Here is a 21,496-nt window from a genome sequence, read left to right as displayed (position 1 = left end):
GCTGTTGTACAGGATTCTGTCAGCTCAGGACGGGCACAGACACGCCCGCTGTCAGACCATGCCCATCATCAGGGGCAAGAACGCCCTCACAAACCCCAGACTGCTGCAGATGATGGAGACAGGTAAACATACACTCAGTTTCTGATCAATAGGGTAAACCTAGAATCATTGAATTGATCTTTTTTTGAGCACATTTAAGTTTGTGTATCATTGTTGGTGACACTAGAGTAAAAGTACGGTGGCTCAGAGGTGATATGATCTGGATATGGTTTCAGATTTCATGGGAAATTAAAACAAATGGAGCTTGAGTGATCGAATGTATTTCAAGCGTAGTTCAGGCAGACCACTGATCGCTAAACGTTATAAGCTGACGCTCAGCTGATGTTACGCCACCTCCTCTAATCAACTATAGTATTTAAGCTCATTCAAACTCATGTTCCTCAGTCTGTCGCACAGACATTTACACCCACCTCCTAGTATCTTCATTATCGAGTATTGGATTCTGTGCAGAACTCTATTCTTACCATTGTATCTTTTTCTGTAATATATGCTCAGACACTTTTGGTTATTATGAAGGCTGGGGGGTTAATGTTTCAAGGATGTATCTCGAGCTGTCTAGTAACCCTTTCGCCAAATCAAAGATTGTCAATAAATTTCATTCTCAAAGTGGTCCTGACTGAACTCTAATGTGTGTTTAGATGGAAATGCTCCTGAAGGAGAAAACATCAACCCGACAGACATCGAGGCTAACCTTTCTACTGAAGTAGCCCTGACCGTGCTGGACGTTCTGGACCTGTTTGTTCATCATCATAAGGTAATGTAGACATCATGGAAATTACATGGAAATGTTTCCCAAAATACTCTCTGAACGTAATATTTGCCCACAACAGGCAAAGAAGTACAGTACAGGCCAAAAGTTTGGACACTACTATTTGTAATTTTTTTGAAAGCAGTTTCTTCTGCTCATCAAACCTTCATTTATTTGATCACAAATACAGAAAAAATGTAATATTGTGATATATTATTACAATTTAAAATATTTGGTTTTCAATGTATTATACTTTAAATTATAATTTATTTCTGTGATGCGAAGCTGAATTTTCAGGATCATTCCTCCAGTCTGCAGTGATCATGATCCTTCAGAAATCATTCTCAGATGAGGATTCATTTTCAAAGTTTGAAACAGTTCTGCTGATTAATATTTTTTCATAACCTGTGATACTTTTTTATAATACTTTGATGAATAAAAAGTAAAAAATAAAAATAAAAAAAAGAAGCAAATGTTTTAAAAATAGAAATCTTTTATAACAACAATATACACTCCTGGTCAGTCATTTGGCGTCAGTCTTTTTTTCTTTCTTTTTAAAAAAAAATAAATTAACAATTTTATTCAGCAAGAATGTGTTAAATTGATAAAAATTGATCATAAAGCAGATTTATATTATTTGAAAATATGCTTTTATTTTGAATAAATGCAGTTCTTTTGAACCTTTTATTGATCAAATATATTAATCAGCAGAACTGTTTCCAACACTCATAACAAATCATCTGAGAATGATTTCTGAAGGATCATGATCAACTGAAGACTGGAGGAATGATCCTGAAAATTCAGCTTCGTATCATAGAAATAAATGATCATTTAAAGTATAATAAATTGAAAACCAAATATTTTAAATTGTAATAATATATCACAATATTTAAAAAAAAAAATCTGTATTTTTGACCAAATAAATGCAGGTTTTGATGAGCAGAAGAAACTTCTTTCAAAAACATTACAAATAGTAGTGTCCAAACTTTTGGCCTGTACTCTGTGAATTGGTGATAAAACTCAAACACTACTAAAAAAAATTTAGTCAGAAAATACTTAATATACTAATATTTATGCTTGAAGAGAAATGCAAGGAGAAATTATGTAAAAATATATATGCATATGGATAGATTACAAGTGAGGATATCTAAGATGATAAAAAAGAAACTGAATCTTTTGATATCTTGTGTTTTTTAGATTATAATAGATTATTTATAAATATTGTTTTTGTCCATTTTTGAAAACATTTTTTTTTTCTTAAAATTAGATTTTAAATGGATAGTTCATCCAAAAATGAAAATGACCCCATGTTTTACTCACCCTCAGGCCATCCTAGGTGTATATGACATTCTTCTTTCAGAGGAATACAATCAGAGTTATATTAAAAATATCCAAGCATTAAAATGGCAGTGAATGGAAAGTTGAAAGGCGGTGTGGTGGAAGCTAGATATTTTACTTTATAAAGTTTTAAATATGGATATTTTTCTTACAAAACCCCATCGATTCGCTTCAGGAGGCATTTATTAACTCCCCAGAGCTTTTATAATGGATGGATGTGCTTTTTTGAGCTTAACATTTTGTTTCCCATTCACTGTGTTACGTCTTCCCTTAATCTAGGGGACAATAGGGAACGACGAACAAAAAAAAAGAGGGAGAGACTGAGGTTCTCCAGCTCTCCAGACCCAGAGTGACAAATAATCAACCAACTTTTCAATTCTGAAATGGCGTTTCTGCCTTTTATTGTCACCAAGCAGTGATCACAAAATTCAAATATAAATTTCCTTTGAAATAAAGCCCATTCATAAATAAATAGAAAAATAAACAAAAAGAACAAACTTTACCTCGGGAGGAGGGCCTAAACAAAAGAAAACAAAAATTCCTCTACCTAAAAGAAATTAATTATTAAATTACCTACGTTAAAGAAAAAATGAACGAAACAACAAATAACTTCCCTCACTCCCTAACTAAACATTAAACAGGAGAAAAGATATTAGGTATCCTCCACCCTACGTTACCCATAACATCTTAATTAATTATAACAGACACCAACTTGTTAACACTATAACACTCATTCCATATTCCACATTAACAACAATGAGCGCACTAAGCTCTCTCTCTGGTCTGGGTTTGGGGAACCGGATCAGCCTCAACCGCCGCATGTCTCTCTCTGTTTCCCCGGTACTCTCTGCAGCTTTATAGTGGACTCCTCAGGACACGCACCAATCAGGGCGTAGGCAACTCCCAGATTAGATGAATGAACAGGTGGTAACCATTTACCTATCGGGCAAGAAAACACAGGAAGGGAGAAAGACAGAGAGAGAGAGAGAGAGAGAGAGAGAGAGAGAGAAGAACAAATACTCCAAAAACTCTCATTGTGGAAGAAACAAATATCAATACGTCCTTGGACGTAACACCCCCACCAATAATTATTTTCCTATATTCCCCCCAATATAGGAAACATACCCTTCAGCACTACACCCTGGACAGCGCGTCCGCGACAACATTTTCGGTGCCTTTCAAATGCCTAATATCCAGGTTGTATTCCTGTACAATTAATGCCCATCGCATCAAACGCTGATTGGCATTGCACATACGGGAAAGAAACGTCAGAGGGTTATGATCGGTAAATACAACAATAGGCACACTACTACCTCCCAAATAAACTTCAAAGTGCTGGAGTGCCAACACTAAAGCCAGAGCTTCCTTCTCAATTGTGCTATAGTTATTTTGGCACTTTGAAAACTTTTTAGAAAAATAGCACACCGGATGATCAATACCCATATTGTCTTCTTGTAATAATACCGCTCCCGCTCCAACTGAACTAGCATCCACATGCAGTTTGAATGGGTGGTGAAATTCTGGAGCCTTAAGGACAGGTGCGTAACACAGAAGATCTTTAGCGGACACAAAAGCATGTTCACACTCACTAGACCATGCAAATGTTCTTTTATCACTGAGGAGATCAGTAAGTGGGGTCACTACACTAGAGAAGTTGTTACAGAAGTTCCTATAATACCCACACATTCCAAGAAAACGTCTCAACTCACGTTTATTAGATGGAGATGGATAGTCTATTATAGCAGAAACCTTCGCTTCTACTGGTCTCACACTTCCTTGACCCACTTTCTTTCCCAAGTATGTCACCTCTCCTTTCGCAAATTCACATTTTGCGAGATTTACAGTCAGGGAAGCGTCTGACAATCGAGTAAACAATAGTTCAAGATTGTCCATATGCTCTACCCAACTGTCTGAATACAGCACAACATCATCTATATATGCCTCACATTTTGGTACGTCAGATAAAACTTTCTGCATAAGCCTTTGGAACGTTGCAGGTGCATTTCGCATGCCGAATGCAAGGACAGTATATTGAAGAAAGTTATCAGGCGTAACAAAGGCAGAAATCTCAGAAGCCCGGGGTGTGAGAGGCACCTGCCAGTAACCCTTTAATAGATCTATTTTTGTCACGTATCTTGCCGTTCCCACCCGATCGATACAATCCTCAATACGAGGTAGGGGGAACGAATCAGGTACCGAAAGACTATTAACTTTCCGGTAATCTGTACAAAAGCGATATGTAGAGTCTGGTTTGGGCACAAGCAGACATGGGGAGCTCCATGGGCTTTGACTTGGTACAGCTAACCCATGTTTTAGTAGATATTTTACCTCATCCTTCATAATGTTGCGTTTTCGTGGATTCACTCTATATGGATGCTGCTTCACTGGGGATGCACTACCCACCTCAATGTCATGACATAACACCGACGTTCTACTAGGTACGTCTGAAAAAAGTGAGGGAAAAGAATGAATCAACCTACACACATCCTCATTTTGTTCCTCAGACAAGTATCTCAAATAATTACTTAAATCCCGTAAAATACTGGAATTCTCTAGATGAGGAGTAGAAATAAGAGCAACATCATTTTCTACTGCACAAGAGGTAGTTATGGTGACTATGGAAGGAACCAGTGGAACATCTATAGAAGATGGTTCTCTCACCACATAAGCTTTTAGCATATTTACATGGCAAACTCGAGTTTTGCGTCGACGATCAGGAGTCTGAACAACGTAATCAGTTTCACTGATCTTTTTCTCGATGACATATGGGCCTGAAAACTTTGCTTGCAAAGCTGCACCAGGCACTGGTAAAAGCACAAGAACAGAATCACCAACCTGCAAATTTCTTTGGACACTTTTTTTGTCAAACTGTCGTTTCATTTTCGCCTGCACAACAGACAAATGAGTCTTAGCTACTGCACACGCTTTGTGAAGTCTCTCTCTAAAAGAACTCACATAATCCAAAAGAGACACAGAAGGCGAATTTGGTGTCAACAAATGCTCATACATCATTTTTAACGGACCCCTCACAGTGTGTCCAAACACTAGTTCGGCAGGACTAAATCCCAAGGACTCCTGAACTGTTTCTCTCGCAGCAAATAAAAGAAAAGGCAATCCCTCCGCCCAATCCTTTCCTGTCTGCAAGCAATATGCACGAATCATAGTCTTAAGAGTTTGGTGGAACCTCTCCAAGGCTCCCTGTGACTCTGGATGATAAGGACTAGAAACTCTATGCTCAACTCCTAACTCCTTCAAAACTTGTGAAAAAGTTTTAGAAGTAAAATTAGTTCCTTGATCACTCTGTATTATTCGCGGTAGACCAAATGTAGAAAAAAACTTCACCAAGTCCTTCACTACTATTTTGGCTTTCAACGAATGCAAGGGAATGGCTTCGGGGAACCTAGTGGCTGCGCACATGATTGTTAACACATACTGGTGTCCTGATTTAGATTTGGGCAGCGGACCCACACAGTCAACAATAAGCCGTTCAAATGGTTCTTCGATTACCGGTATGGGATATAAGGGGGCAACGGGCACTTTCTGATTAGGCTTTCCGATGCGCTGACACACATCACATGAGCGACAAAAGTTAACCACAGATGAACGAAGACCAGGCCAAAAGAAGTACTTAGAAATACGGCGAACAGTTTTTGTTACTCCTAAATGACCTGCCATGATATTTTCATGGGCCAATTTTAAAACTGGCATGCGATAAGTGGTAGGCAAAACGATCTGAAATGTCTCTTGCAGACCTTGTTCATCATAACGCGGTTTCCATTTTCGCATTAAAACCTCATTTTCCCAAAAATAACCTACTTTTGCGTCACTTCTATCTTTCACTTTTACTGCGGTCTTAACACAGTCTACCAAAGACGGATCTAATTTCTGCTCAACTGCCAACTTCTCCTTACCAATACTTAAAGGAGCTTCCAGAATCAGGGAAGTCTCGGTCACTTCATGGGCCTCACCTGACTTTGACTCCGCAGTCTTGGATTCTGTGTTTAAAAACAAATCAGAAAGATTAACAACGTCATGAAACTTCTGAGCTTGGGCCCTTGTCACTGCACATGCTGGAAAAGCAGAAGGAAACTTAACCCCTAGATCAGGCTGCTCCTTAACTAAGGGTTTGTGCATCACTACTGGACTAGAAAAAACTTTGCCACCAGCAAGGTCATTTCCTAGAATAATATGTACTCCAGCCACAGGCAACTGTTTACAAACAGCTAGTTTAACAATGCCAGAGACAAGATCAGTCCTTAACTCCATTTCATGCAGAGGCACCCGTACACAACCCATTTCTATGCCTCATACTAACACATCCGTACCAGTATACGATTTATCCGAGAAAGGCAAGACACTTTCGAGTACAAACGACTGAAAAGAACCTGTATCCCGCAAGACCGATACTTGTATAATTGGAGAATCAGAGATTGACACCTGTCCATCTAAAATGAATGGCTCATACCCAGACATTTCAACCTCTCGTACTCCCGGCAACGTCTGTGTGAGGGCAACACTTTTTGTTTTCGCATTTTTTTTATTCCACTCTCTACACTCGGAAATTAAATGCCCAGGATCCAGGCAGTAAAAACAAACCCGCCTGTCTCCTTGACGCGCAGTATTTCGACCATTCACCTTAGGACGAGAAACGCTTTTGCAAGAGCGAGAAAAATTCTGGGAAGGGGATTCTTCCGATATAAATTTATCACCAGATGAATAAAAGTGGGAACTTGGTAGCTCTTGCGAAAAAACTTTACGATGCGTAAGCACAAATTCGTCAGCTGATACGGCCGCCTCTGCTAGTGTGATCACCTTTTGTTCATTTAAGTGCTGCACAACTTTCTCTGGAATACTCTTTTTAAAATCTTCCAGCAAAAACAATTCGCAGAGTTGTTCAAAAGTGTCAATTTTACTAGACATGCACCATTTTTCAAATAATGCTCTCTTCTCTCTTGTCACTCGAATATTAAAAAATTCCGCAATCGATACCAAATCTTTTTTTCTACACCGTTCAAATACCTCTGTGGTAGGAGAAAGAGTGAAGGCCGTCAAATCGAATTCCATTTCTCCTCCCACAAGAGGTCACTCTTTCCCCCCTCCCCTATGAAGACATCTCAAACGAAAAAAAGAGAGAAGAGAGTAAAATAAATTCCACTTACCAATTTTTCACTATTTGGCGTTCAACTACCGATCGGACGAGCCCCCAATTGTTACGTCTTCCCTTAATCTAGGGGACAATAGGGAACGACGAACAAAAAAAAAGAGGGAGAGACTGAGGTTCTCCAGCTCTCCAGACCCAGAGTGACAAATAATCAACCAACTTTTCAATTCTGAAATGGCGTTTCTGCCTTTTATTGTCACCAAGCAGTGATCACAAAATTCAAATATAAATTTCCTTTGAAATAAAGCCCATTCATAAATAAATAGAAAAATAAACAAAAAGAACAAACTTTACCTCGGGAGGAGGGCCTAAACAAAAGAAAACAAAAATTCCTCTACCTAAAAGAAATTAATTATTAAATTACCTACGTTAAAGAAAAAATGAACGAAACAACAAATAACTTCCCTCACTCCCTAACTAAACATTAAACAGGAGAAAAGATATTAGGTATCCTCCACCCTACGTTACCCATAACATCTTAATTAATTATAACAGACACCAACTTGTTAACACTATAACACTCATTCCATATTCCACATTAACAACAATGAGCGCACTAAGCTCTCTCTCTGGTCTGGGTTTGGGGAACCGGATCAGCCTCAACCGCCGCATGTCTCTCTCTGTTTCCCCGGTACTCTCTGCAGCTTTATAGTGGACTCCTCAGGACACGCACCAATCAGGGCGTAGGCAACTCCCAGATTAGATGAATGAACAGGTGGTAACCATTTACCTATCGGGCAAGAAAACACAGGAAGGGAGAAAGACAGAGAGAGAGAGAGAGAGAGAGAGAGAAGAACAAATACTCCAAAAACTCTCATTGTGGAAGAAACAAATATCAATACGTCCTTGGACGTAACAACTGCCATTATAAAGCTTGGATATTTTTTTAATATAACTCTGATTGTATTCGTCTGAAAGAAGAATATGCTACACAAGGATGGCTTTGAGAGTGAGTAAATCGTGGGATAATTAAAAATTTTGGGTGAACTATCTCTTTAAGACTATCCCTTTAAGAAAATTGCCAGGTGATGTAACCCTCAAAAAAAAAAAAAGAATTACTTTTTTGAAGAACTCAATATTTTCAAACATGTTTTTCAAGATTTGTTCAAGCTGTTTTTGTTTTTGTTTGTGTGGAACAATGTCAAACAATGAGCTCCAAAACAAAGGTTTAGTCAAAACTCAGATATTACAACAACAAAAAATGACATAGCGGTCTAAAATCTGTGTTTACATAATAGATGTGTGTTTAAATATATATTTATCTTTGTGTATACTGTACATATACACACACAAATATTATGTAAACACAGACATTTATGCTAGAGGCGATTAATCGATTTTACAGCCCATTTATTATGTGATGCAGCCATTCTGTGACTGTAGATTTTGATTGTAAAGGCATGACGTTGCCATCTGGTGGACACATGGTGTGTCTCCTCAAAGATGACTAACTCCTGCTACCTTCTCTTCTTCAGAAACAGTTGCAGCACGATGAAGGGCAAAACTCTTTGATGAAAAAAGTGTTTGACACTTACCTGCTGTTCTTCCAGATCAACCAGTCCACCACCACCCTCAGACACGTTTTCACTGCCCTGCGCCTCTATATCCAGAAGGTTAAACCCTTTCTCTGCACATGTTCAAATATGGATTTGTTTTTATCACCAGTGGCAGATACAAGGAATTATTGAAGGGTAGAGCACTTAATGTTATGTAATTGTGTCCCATAATGTAGCCATTTGGGACACAATTGAAGGGCGCACATGTCATTTCTACATTATCTTCACCTGGAGTGTTAGCTTGACAAAGCAGCACCATCACCCCATCTCTTATTTATTAAAAGGCTACAGGACCAGGGTTGGGAACCACTTATCTAAATAACCCTGCTGTCATAAGCGGGGTGTGATTTGTGAAAAACACAGTTTTTTTCCCCCCTTGAACATAAATCACAAACCCCAGTGTAGCTATACAGCTCTGGAAAAATATATTTTCCTGAGCTGTATTAGCCTAAATATTTTTAGCAGCTAAAATATATATTCTGATTTAACCTTGAGCTTTGAAGTATTTGATTAGATAGCTTAGATTTTTGCCAACTATTTACAATGATGCTAATAGATTTTAATTTCAGATAGGAATGCAAAATCATTCTGTGGTTATTGATATTTTATGATAATGAGACAGAAACCTGTACATATTCAATCGTTTGCACCCATTGATTTTTGATCTGTAAAAAAAACGTCTCGGTTACGTATGTAACCCTCATTCCCTGAAGGAGGGAACGGAGATGTACTTCAGAAGGACCAATGAATTGGGATCAATTCTGGGAGCCCCTATCAGCTTCGAGATATAGAAAATGGGCCAATGAACATTGGCGTGCATGCTTTGCATATCTGCGGAAGCCACATTACCCCAGAGGGAGTTGCCATGTGGAGAGTACACATATGGACTGGCCATTGGCAGTATAACATACGGAAGTCCCAGGGGTGACCCCGGCCCTCTTTAGGCGGGGGAACAACACCGCAATGAGACGGCAGAACGGGCTCTGCCGAGGGAAAGACACAGGCTCGCCGTAGGGAGCCGTACCATGGAAAATACACATATGGGACCGCCGTGGGGGTCACAACATATGGAACCCAGCCTAACACAAGTTCCACCAATGCATACGAGTGTTAGACCTGGCGTCAGACGCTCCGCCACGTCTGACTGCCGCGGGTTGCGGAGGACTCGACAGGGTTCGCTAATCTGGGGAACTCGACTGGAGCATATAAGCACACGTATCCGTTCCATAAGGAAGGGAGTGGCGCAGCAAGCCGACACTAGAACGGTCACTCCGGTGCTACCGACTATGAGAAGTGAGTACACGGGAAGATAACGGCTCTACACGTAGGCTATAGAATCTAGTGAACATGTTGGGTGTCGCCCAGCCCGCAGCTCTACAAATATCTGTCAGCGAGGCGCCACGAGCCAGCGCCCAGGAAGAGGCTACACCCCTGGTGGAGTGGGCTCTAATCCTGAGCAGACAGGGCACGTCTTGGGATTCATACGCCAAGATGATGGCATCCACTATCCAGTGGGCCGTCCTCTGCTTAGAGACAGCTTTTCCCTTCTGCTGGCCTCCGTAACAGATGAAGAGCTGCTTTGAGGTCCTAAAGCTTTGCGTTCTGTCCACGTAAGTCCGAAGGGCTCGTACGGGACAGAGAAAAGCCAGGGCTGGGTCTGCCTCCTCCGAAGGCAGCGCTTGCTGGCTCACCACCTGGTCCCGGAAGGGAGTGGTGGGAACCTTCAACTCCGCTGACTGCAAAGGCTCAAAGGGAGGTCTCTGCAGTGCGGCCAGCACCAGAGACAGGTCCCAAGAGGGTATAGAGGGAGGGCGAGGCGGATTTAACCTCCTCGCCCCCCTCAGGAACCTGAAGATCAGGTCGTGCTTCCCCAAGGACTTACCTTCTACCAGATCGAGATTAGCAGTGATTGCGGCAACGTACACCTTGAGGGTGGAGGGAGACAGCCTTCTCTCCAACCCATCTTGCAGGAAGGAAAGCACGGCCCTGACCGAACATCTTCGGGGGTCTTCTCGATGAGGAGCACCAGTCGACGAACAGGTTCCACTTCAATGCATAGAGGTGCCTCGTAGAGGGCGCTCTAGCGGATGTAGGGTGCCAGAGGGTGCCCCGTCTCTGAGTCAGGAGGTCCTTCCTCAGAGGAATGGGCCAAGGAGGTGCTGTCGCGAGGAGCACTAGTTCCGGGAACCACGTCCTGTTGGGCCAATCCGGAGCTACCAACAGGACCGGCTCCTCGTCCTCCCTGACCTTGCACAATGTCTGTGCAAGAAGGCTCACTGGGGGGAACGCATATTTGCCTAGGCCCCGGGTTCAGCTGTGCGCCAGGGCATCCCCTCGGTCAGGGAATTAAACCACTGGCAATGGGCTGTGTCCGGGGCGGCAAACAGGTCTACCTGTGCGGCCTTGAAGCGGCTCCAAATCAGCTGGACCACCTGGGGATGGAGTATCCACTCTCCCGGGAGCACTGGCTGTCGTAAGAGCTCGTCGGCCGCACGATTGAGCAGGCCCGGAATGTGAGTGGCACCAAGCAACCTCAGATGCTTCTGACTCCATAGCAGGAGGTGGCGGGGGAGTTGTGACATGCGATGGGAGACCACCTTGATTGTTGATGTACGCAACAGCCACAGTGCTGTCCATACGGACTAGAACGTGCTTGCCCTGAAGCGGCGTCTTGAAGCGGCCCAGGGCAAGACAAACTGCTAACAACTCCAGGCAGTTGATATGCCATTGCAGTTGAGACAATCGCATGCCTGGATACCTGTTCTAGGGGCACCCCGCCCATAGAAATAAAGGGTCCGACCACAGGCTGAAGGTTTAGCGGCACCTCGGTGTAACTGAGACACCGAGGGACCCGCTGTGCCACGGCCACCTCGAGACTCGGTCGTGTAGCCAGCGTTGAAGCGGTCTCATATGGAGTAATCCAAGCAGCGTGATCACCGCTACGGATGCCATATGCCCCTGGAGCCTCTGAAATTGTTTCAGTGGGACCACTGTCCTGCGTTTGAACAAATTCAAGCAGTTCAACACCGACTGGATGTGCTCCTCGGTGAGGCGCACTGTCTGGGCAACCGAATCCAGCTCCATCCCGAGAAAAGAGATCCTCTGCGTGGGGCAGAGTTTGCTCTTTTTCCAGTTGACCCGAAGACCCAACTGGCTGAAGTGCCTGAGCACCATGTCCCTGTGTTCGCACAACTGCTCTTGCGACTGGGCAAGGATCAGCCGGTCGTCGAGGTAGTTGGGGATGCGAACACCACGCTCTCTCATGGGAGCAATGGCCGCCTCCGCGACTTTCGTGAAGGCACCTGGCGACAGGGAACCCCCGAAGGGTAGGACTTTGTACTGATATGCTCGTCAGTCAAACGCAAAGCATATAAAAGGTCTGTGTCGAGGGAGAATCAAGACATGAAAGTATACGTCCCTCAGATCGATAGCTGCAAACCAATCTTGGGGACGGATGCACCTGAAGATGCGTTTCTGCGTTAGCATTCTGATGTACAATGAAGTACGGGCTGTGAAAGCCGGTCTTCATATCGGTTGGAGGGACAGGCTCGATTGCGTCCTTCGCCAGCAGGGACCTGTACCGGACGGCATGGTGGCAGTCCGTGGCGGGGTCTGCGTGCGCGTGGCAACACTTACCTGCTTCCGCTCCTGGCGATTGGAGAGGCGCTTGAGGGTGACAAGTCATGGGAGCGTCGAACACCACCAAGCGCGCTCTTTTGGCACACAGAGATTTTGGAAACTGCTCTTTTTTGTGTAGTTCTGGGGCCAGTGGAGGAACAGATGTTAAACAGATATCTTGACCGCGTCGCCAAACAACCCGGCCGACGAAATAGGGGAGTCCAGGAACCAGGTCTTATCAGTCTCCCTCATATCGCCTATTGAGCCTCAGGTTGAGCCAGAGATGCCGCTCCTGGACCACCAAGGTGGACATTGCCTGGCCAATAGCACGGGCGGCGATTTTCGTCGCCCTCCGGGCGAGGTCCGTACTACCCTTGTGCATAGACTACCCAGGACTACCCTTGTGCATGTCCATGAGTGCCTGTGCCTGGGCCTGGTGCACCTGAAGCAGCGCCATGGCATGCAGGGCAGTCGCAGCCTGGCCACAAGACATGTGGGCCCTCGCGGTCAGACCGGAAGAGACTCTACAGACCTTGGACGGGAGCTTCGGTTCCCCATGCCAGTTAGAAGCGGCCGCCGGACACAGTTGCATCGTGAATGCCCATTCCACCGGTGGGAGACCTTCATAACCCCTGGCTTGCCCGTCGTCAAGGGTAGTGAGGAGGGAGGAGCCACCAGGTCGCCCTCGGGCACTAAATGGTGTTTTCCACGACCTAGTAAGCTCCTCATGCACCTCCGGGAAGAAAGATCAATCAATCAATCAACTTTATTTATATAGCGCTTTTACAATCACGATTGTGTCAAAGCAGCTTCACAGTGTCAAACAGGATAATATTGCAACAAAATTAGATTTGGCTGTACAGTCGTACTGGAGAAAACAGTGATGTTATCAGCTTATTTTAATTTATCATATAGCAACAATGTTGGCAGATCAGTATTATAGTTTATACAAACAAAATTTATGAATTAGGTTTTATTTAATTCTATAATTAGTTGAATAACTTTAATCATAATGTTAGTGTCCCCAACTGAGCAAGCCAAGCCAAAGGTGACAGTGGCAAGGAACCAAAACTCCATCAGGGCATGATGGAGAAAAATAAACCTTGGGAGAAACCAGACTCAGTCGGGGTGCCAGTTCTCCTCTGGCCTATTAACACACCGTGTATGATTATTATTCTGGCAACCTTACAGGTCAGAAATCATATTAGATCGGAATATCCAAAATTTCAGGGTATCCCGGAAGAGACGGGTTTATTTAGGATGGGGCGTCGATTACACAAGAGTATGAATACATGAAAGATCGGAATTATTGCGCCGGAGACGGGTCGAAAGACATCAGGGCGGGACAAGGCCCGCCCCGAGAAACCAATCATCCAACCTAGAAGGTTCGGGACGTGGTGGAGGGTTCCACTCAAGCCGACCTTTTCGGCGGCCCGGGAAAGCCTAGCCGTCAACTCGGGGTCCGACTCTACCGTTGCCACTCTCCCAAAGGGAGGCAGTACAGCCGAATCTTCATCCTCCGAGGAATGAAACTCCCCCTCCGATGCAGCGATCGACATCTGTTCGTCCGTGGGTGCCCCAAAGGACAATATCGAACGCCCATGAGAGGAGACGACGGAATCCTCCGGAAGCACCACCGGTTGCGGCGCTTGTGAGGGAATAGGGTCCCGTAGAGGATTGCTCTACAGGTTTGCCCTAAACGTAATCCTCAGGTCGCCCCAACCATCCGTCGAAGCAGGCCTATTCTGCTGGGCAGGAATAGACTTAAATCCAGCTATGGGTAGGGGGACTCCACCCTCCTGGAGGTAGGTGAGTTTCGACCTAAGCGCCGAGATAGTCATGTTCCTGCAGTGAGAACATGAGCTATCCACAAATGCCGCCTCAGCGTGCTCTAAGCCCAGAAACGTGATACAGCGTTTGTGACCGTCAGCGGGCGACAGGGAACCACCGCATCGAGAAACGCACAGGTGGAATGCCATCTTGAAAAAGCCGCAACATCACCCGTGTAGCTCTTTTTGTGAGTAAATCCGCTCTTTTAGTGCTGGGATCGACCACGGCAGAAATACAGGAGAATAGTGCAGCCTGTATCTGCGCTTACCAGTATGGAACACGCCCACCGAACCAACTGTGTGTTGTATGTGTGTGTAGTGCAAATTGCTTAGTTTCTCTTTTGCTGTTAAAACAGTAGCTCTCTCAGCAGCAGTGAGATCGCGGTCGCGCTGTTTTGTGCCGTCTGGCCAACACGAGCGATTTCCCCCGGCACACTCTTTCTCTCTCTCTCTCTCTCTCTCTCTCTCTCTCTCTCTCTCTCTCTCTCTCTCTCTCTCTCTCTCTCTCTCTCTCTCTCTCTCTCTCTCTCTCTCTCTCTCTCGCTGAATGACAGGCAGTCAGATGCTTCATCAACGCCATTCAGCTCTGAAGTGAATGACAACAGTGCGTGGCGATCGCTTCTGCTTTATACCCGTGTCGCGGGGGCGGGGTGCGATATGCAAAGCACGCACGCCAATGTTCATTGGCCCGTTCTCTATATCTCGAAGCTGATAGGGGCTCCCAGAAGTGATCCCAATTCGTCGGTCCTTCCGACATACGTCGAAGTGACCGACTTAAAGTAAGTAACCTGGTTGCCTTAAAATTTTGAGTTTATTGAAATTAAAAATTTGATTTTAGAAATTGGTTTAAAAAATAGAAACTCAAAATATTATTGTATCTGAACCACATAAAAAATTGATAAATCATAAAAATACCACAATTTGGCATGTTTCACTGCATCATCACAAATAAAACCCAATTGCCCAATATGCTTACAAAATAATAATATTTGAATAAAGGTTGTCGATTCTCAAAAATGTTCATTGTATTAACTCTGAAAATTTTAAGGCAACCAGGTAACTTATATTATTTTTTATTTTTTTTACAGTGTACAAACTAGTCCAAAAGTTCGCCCATTTGAAGAACATGTATTCACACGTTTGGGACCCTGTGCACAGAATGTAAAACTGACCACATTTTGCAGACAAACGTTGTAGTTTTGAACCCATGGTGCTCAATCCTGCTGCTGGAAATCTACATTTTCTTTAAATATAATCCTAATCAAACTAAACCCGTGCTGATCTCTGCTTTTCACATGCTCTTCCTCTGCAGTTCCCGTCCACGTTTTTCCAGGGTAAAGCGGATCTGTGCGGCAGCCTGTGTTATGAGATCCTGAAGTGCTGTAGCCATCGCTCCAGCTCCACACAGACCGAAGCCGCCGCGCTGCTCTACTTCCTCATGAGGAGGAACTTTGAGTTCACCAAGGGCAAGTGTATCGTCCGCTCACACCTGCAGGTAATCTTCTGTTATTTGGGTATGTGTGTCCATTTGTGTAGATAAATGTGATCAGACAACTGACAGCTCAAAATGTGAAATGGCTTACTGGCTGCACTGCAAAAAATGCTTTTCTTACGTATTTTTTTCTTGTTTCTTGTCAAAATATAAAAAAGATTCTTACATTAAGAAATCTATATGGACCCTTTCCTCTCTCCTCATGCAGGTGATTAAAGCTGTGAGTCAGCTGATCGCTGATGCAGGTATCGGTGGCTCACGCTTCCAGCAGTCTCTGGCCATCATCAACAACTTCGCCAATGGAGACACGCCACTTAAAGTGAGAGTTTCACAAAAATAACACTTTAAAGCTGCAGTGTGTAATGTCTGCGCCATCAAACAGAACAGAAAACCCACAGAATCAAACAGATTTGACACTGTACACTGAGAGCCCTACTTTAACACTCTGAGCGAATGGTCTGAGGCTCATGTCACAGGTGCACTTAGGGTGTGTCCGAATCCACTTCAGCTAGTTTAACAACGGAGAAAAAACAGGCGACACGCCAGGCGCATCGTCCAAAAGGGTTGTGCCTAGTCATGGGTATGTGTTGGGCGTAACGTGCAATAAACCAATAAGAGTCTCATCTCCCTTTCCCTTTAAAAGCCAGTTGCTCGATGGTGGATTCGCTATTTACATGGAGGAATTTGTGAGCAGAAAGACTAAATGCTTCTCCAGAGAGGAATCCTTTATTTTTTATATTTAACAATGTGTGTGTGCTGTTTATTTAAATCTAGGTAGCTACTTTTTAATAGCAACTTGTAGTGTAGCTAACTACTTTTCAGGAGGGTGGCTTGACTGTATGTAACCTTCTTTAACTTATGTTGTAGCTTGTCAAACTAGTTTCAGAGTAGCTACCCCAACAATGAATGTACTATATTCTTTCCCCATAAAAAGTACACTTATTACCAGCTTCCCTTATTACTAACCAGACTGACTTTATTTCTATCAGACGTCTACAGAAGCTCTTTTTTTCTTTGTTTTCTGACAGAAATAAAGTCAGTCTGGTTAGTAATGCATGAAGCTAGTAATGCTGTGTGTGGAGCTGTTTAATCCTCCTCTGCTCATACATTTCACCCTTTTTTTTTTTTTTTTTTTTACAATGCAGTGCTTATTCCAACCAAAATTCAACATCTGTCTGACGTTAGAGCTTGACATTAAACAACCAAACGTTGGGTTTAGACGTCAACTCGACTTAATTTATAACCAAAATGGCTGATGTTAGATTAGTTGGAGTCCAATGTCTTTGCTGACATCACATTGACGTACTGTGCCTGCTGGGTCTGTATTTATATTTATTTAAATATGGCACCGCTAGGTTTGAAGTCAGTGAAGTTTGATGTCACTGACATAAACACACCTTGAGGAGCCATATTTAAACGTATTCATTCAAGATTTGAGAGCAACATCAGAGGAGATTTTTAGTCATAGAAGATACCTAGCACTGTATTGTTACCAAATTATACCATTAAACAATGGATATTTTGCTTTCTCCCAGAACACAACATTCCCGGCTGAGGTGAAGGACCTAACCAAGAGGATACGCACTGTCCTAATGGCCACCTCCCAAATGAAAGAGCACGAAAAGGACCCGGAAATGTTGGTGGACCTGCAGTACAGTCTCGCCAACTCCTACGCCAGCACACCTGAGCTCAGACGCACCTGGCTAGAAAGCATGGCCAAGATCCATGTTAGAAATGGAGACCTATCTGAGGTCAAAATGAGTCTATATGAACTTTTGGTAACACTTTAGTATGGCGGACACATATTCACTATTAACTTTTGCCTCAATAATATAATAGTAATAGTTAATAAGGTAATAGTAGTAAGGTCGTTTTTGTAGCATTTAAGTTTAGGTATTGCGTAGGATTAAAGGGGTACTTCAGCGCTGGGAAGATGAATCTGTATTTAAACTGGGTCATCAATGTAGTAGAAATGTGAAATTATTTTTGAATTTGGTGTCTTCTAGACTGAGAAAAGACAGAAAATGTATTTTTGTCTCATGGGGATGAAAGACTACAATTCTCAGAATGCTTCGCTGCCCTATGAGGCCATTCCCAAAGCCACCTACTTGATTACAGTGACTGAGTTAGAGAAGACACTACAATTAAAAACTGAACGTGTCTGTTCAATATAATGAGTGAGTCACCGCGCGAGTCTCACCGCACTGAGCACTAACTGCAGGAGTGATGAGAGCTGAGGTAATCGCGACTACACTCAGGGCATACATTCACAACGCGAGTTCAGTCTGGCGTGTTTCAGTTCATGCCTTTGCAAGCTTAACTTTCATAGAAATTAATTTGAGAAGTTAAAAGACTTACATTGCACACCATAGCTCCGTTTAAATGAGTGCCTGTAGCTGAGCTGAGCTTTCCCTGCAAGCTGAGTGTGATCTCCCATCCTCATGTGCGAGTTCAAAACATGAGGAAATGGCTCCCTCTGCTGGCTGTAGTCTTTAGCCTTTGGGCAAACATTCCTCCTATGATGCAAAAATCGTCAATTTGCATCATAGGAGGAATTTTTCCAGAAATAAAATGCATAAATCTCTTGTCTTAGGGAGATATGAGGGGGGAAAGCACAATCATTTGAATATACTCCAGGGTTTCTACTGATACAAAGCCATATGCTAATCGCTGAAGTAACCCTTTAAGGGATGTAGAATAATGCAGAATAAGGCATTAATATGTGCTTTATAATTACTAATAAATAGACAATATCCTAGTAATATGCATGATAATAAGCAGCTAGTTAATAGTTAATAACTGAACCTTAAAATAAAGTGTTACTGAAACAAAATAAGATAAATAATCTGCCAATTGGGCAAAATAATCTAGTTTTCTGTTTGAATTAAGATTATTTTTCTTACCTCATTGGCGGATTATTTTGCTTATTTTAATCTTCATTTTGAGTATTTTTTCCCCAAAACAAGACAATTTATTTTGCTTGTCTAGTAAATACTTCTTGTTTTAAGAATTGTTAGATGTTTTGACTAGAAACAAGACAAAAATACTGAGTAAGAAGAGCATTTTTTGCTTTTGAATTAATTTTGAATTAGTTAATGTGCCCCAACAAGTAAAGTCATAACATAATGATACCTTTATAAACCTAATGATTAATTAAAGCAGACAACTGGAAGTTGAAATTTAGGATTAAGAGATGTAGAATAAGGTCATGCAGAATAAGGCATAATGTGCTTTCTAAGTACTAAAGAACAGCCAATATCATAGTAATATGCATGCTAATAAGCAACTAGTTAATAACTGAACCTTAAAATAAAGTGTTATCGAACTTTCTTATGAGAAAGTTTATGCTAATGTAATTCTGACCTCTTTTCCTTGTCCACTTCAGGCGGCCATGTGCTATATCCACATCTCAGCCCTTATAGCGGAGTCTCTGAGGAGGAGAGGTGAGCAGCTCAGCTCTGTTTAAGGGATGCCTGCTAATGTCCATCTGACAGTTTCTCAGTGTTTTGTTTGTTTGCAAACTGCTTAAATAATTGAGCTTTCTTTTGACCTGCTCCTTGACCATTGCTGCTCAGTTATTGTTGTTTTTTTCCAGTGCTGTACTTCATAATGAATGAACAATGCTCCTAGCTGCTTCCTGCCACTTGCTTTATTCCTTATGCTGTGAGTTTTTGTGGCCTTGTCATTGGATGCATTATCTTTGCTCTGGTTCTGGCCGTTTGTCTGGCTTTTGCATGTTTATATTAGATGCATGGCTGGAGCACTCGCCTTTGTTCTGAGTTTGAAATAGGGGTGGGCAGTTTGACCAAAGTCCTATTACAATATGACTACAGTATGATTGAATATTATGGTAACAGCATAAATCACAATATAGTTGGAAATTCAGTTAATGGCTTTTTTTGTTTTTGGATAATTCAGTGAATGGAAATTTTACAAATGCTAATCCTTATCATTGCGTCATTCCTAACAGTATAGCAAATTTCGGTAACACTTTAGTATGGGGAACCCATATTCACTATTAACTACGACTTCTGCCTCAATAAACTCCTAATTTACTGCTTATTAATAGTTAGTAAGGTAGTTTTTGTAGCATTTAAGTTTAGGTATTGGGTAGGATTAAGCGATGTAGAATAATGAAGAATAAGGCATTAATATGTGCTTTATAATTACTAATAAACAGACAATATCCTAGTAATATGCATGATAATAAGCAACTAGTTAAATAAAGTGTTACCCAAATTTCTTCCGACTGACACACTATGCATGGCATATATTGTCACACTGCCCAGCCCTAGGTTGCAAGTAAACCTGTGTTAAACCTGATGCTACTCTGCAATCACAGGTTACTGGAAGTCTGAGAAGGGTCGGATCTCAAGTGTGAGCAAAGAGGGAGCCTGTGTAATTAACTGTAGCCCCTTACTAACTCCCCAAGATGGAGAATGTGAGTGCACCTCCGCCTGCCCCGACCTGCAGCATTCTTTACCCCATCGGGGGTCCCAATGTGTCATACTGTCTAAACTAAAACGTTGATTGATTATAGCCTGAGCATACATGATAAGACAGTTTTGTTTGTGTAGCACTTTTCACAGTACATATTATCACAGATTGCAAGCCACCATCGAAACAACGTTAAATTATTGTTAAAGGGTCATGAAACCGCCCTGCTGCAGCTGTGTTTTTTCACACCTTCGATTTGAAAAAGCTTGTTAAAAGGGGAGTGGTCGACTGTGAAAAGGTGGGATGGTATTGTGTGGAAAGAGGGAATGTTTGCATAAATAGGGGAGTGTCAGTAGGTGCATTAAGATTAGCCATACCAACAGCAGCAGTTACAGCGGTTCTGAGACATGTTCTTGGTTCACGTTGGCATTGTTTACCACAGTGAGATTAAATGAGGGATGAGTACAGCGAATGAGAGAGCTATGAGTGGCGTGCAGCAGAGATCGCAAATCATTCAGCTCTTCAAACCAGCATAATTCAGTGAGAAATGAAAATAAATGTTATTCTGCATGACGAAATATTTTGCAAACGTGATAAAACTATATTTGTCCAAATATGCACGCTGTTTGGCAAGATGAACAACGCGCCGACGTGATAAGAGAGCGTGAACCACCCAACATGCGATGTGATAGAGATGTGTAATTCTAGATCGGGGTAAAAGCGAAGGGGTTTGAGGCTTCAGTCTCGACCGCGCATCTGAAGCAGAGCGACGCGCGCTGGGGTGCCGTGACGATCCGCGCTGTCTATCACTCGGCAGCTAAATCTATATTTGTCCAAATATGCAGCACGCTGTTTCACTAAGAGCCCGAACACATGCGGTTTAGTGCATGGCTGTGACGACAAATAAAACGGAGAGGACGTGGCTTTTGTTCATTAGCCTACAGATTACAGATTGGTTATTTTGCACTCCTGACGTAAATTAGATGGTCAACGCTTGCAGGTTCGGTGTGCGATTCCTCAGGTGAATTTTACTTTACCGAGCCTTTGTAGCAAAGGCTTCCACAGACGGCGCCGGTTACAGCTCGCTCGGCGCCCTTTACGTTATTTCGTATCAGCACAACGCCTAGCTTTCCTCTGTGACTTTTCCGCACGCTGCTTCCAAAACTTCCCCACCATATCTCTACAATAATGATGGGAGACGAGCCTGACAGAAGTGACTGTCTCATGCATATTAACTAAATTATCTTGTATGCATAC

At 42.7% G+C, this 21,496-nt stretch overlaps 1 protein-coding gene across 7 annotated transcripts in view; it reads left to right on the top strand.

The window, feature by feature from the left end:
- Positions 1-21,496, top strand: part of dock10 (dedicator of cytokinesis 10) — a 213,338-nt gene that overhangs the window by 172,524 nt on the left and 19,318 nt on the right. For 6 of the 7 annotated variants that reach the window (XM_067450021.1, XM_067450016.1, XM_067450015.1 and 3 more), the window contains 8 exons: positions 13-122; positions 699-814; positions 8,783-8,920; positions 15,623-15,805; positions 16,011-16,121; positions 17,338-17,553; positions 19,188-19,245; positions 20,145-20,243. In XM_067450021.1, coding sequence (XP_067306122.1) covers positions 13-122; positions 699-814; positions 8,783-8,920; positions 15,623-15,805; positions 16,011-16,121; positions 17,338-17,553; positions 19,188-19,245; positions 20,145-20,243 — 1,031 coding nt within the window. The remainder of the gene's footprint in view (positions 1-12; positions 123-698; positions 815-8,782; positions 8,921-15,622; positions 15,806-16,010; positions 16,122-17,337; positions 17,554-19,187; positions 19,246-20,144; positions 20,244-21,496) is intronic. The other variant, XM_067450018.1, reaches the window with a different exon arrangement.

The sequence above is a fragment of the Pseudorasbora parva genome, chromosome 8, assembly GCF_024679245.1.
Source record: "Pseudorasbora parva isolate DD20220531a chromosome 8, ASM2467924v1, whole genome shotgun sequence".
NCBI lineage: Eukaryota > Metazoa > Chordata > Actinopteri > Cypriniformes > Gobionidae > Pseudorasbora > Pseudorasbora parva.
Note: the sequence above shows the minus strand (reverse complement) of the source record. Positions and strands in the feature narration are given on the sequence as shown.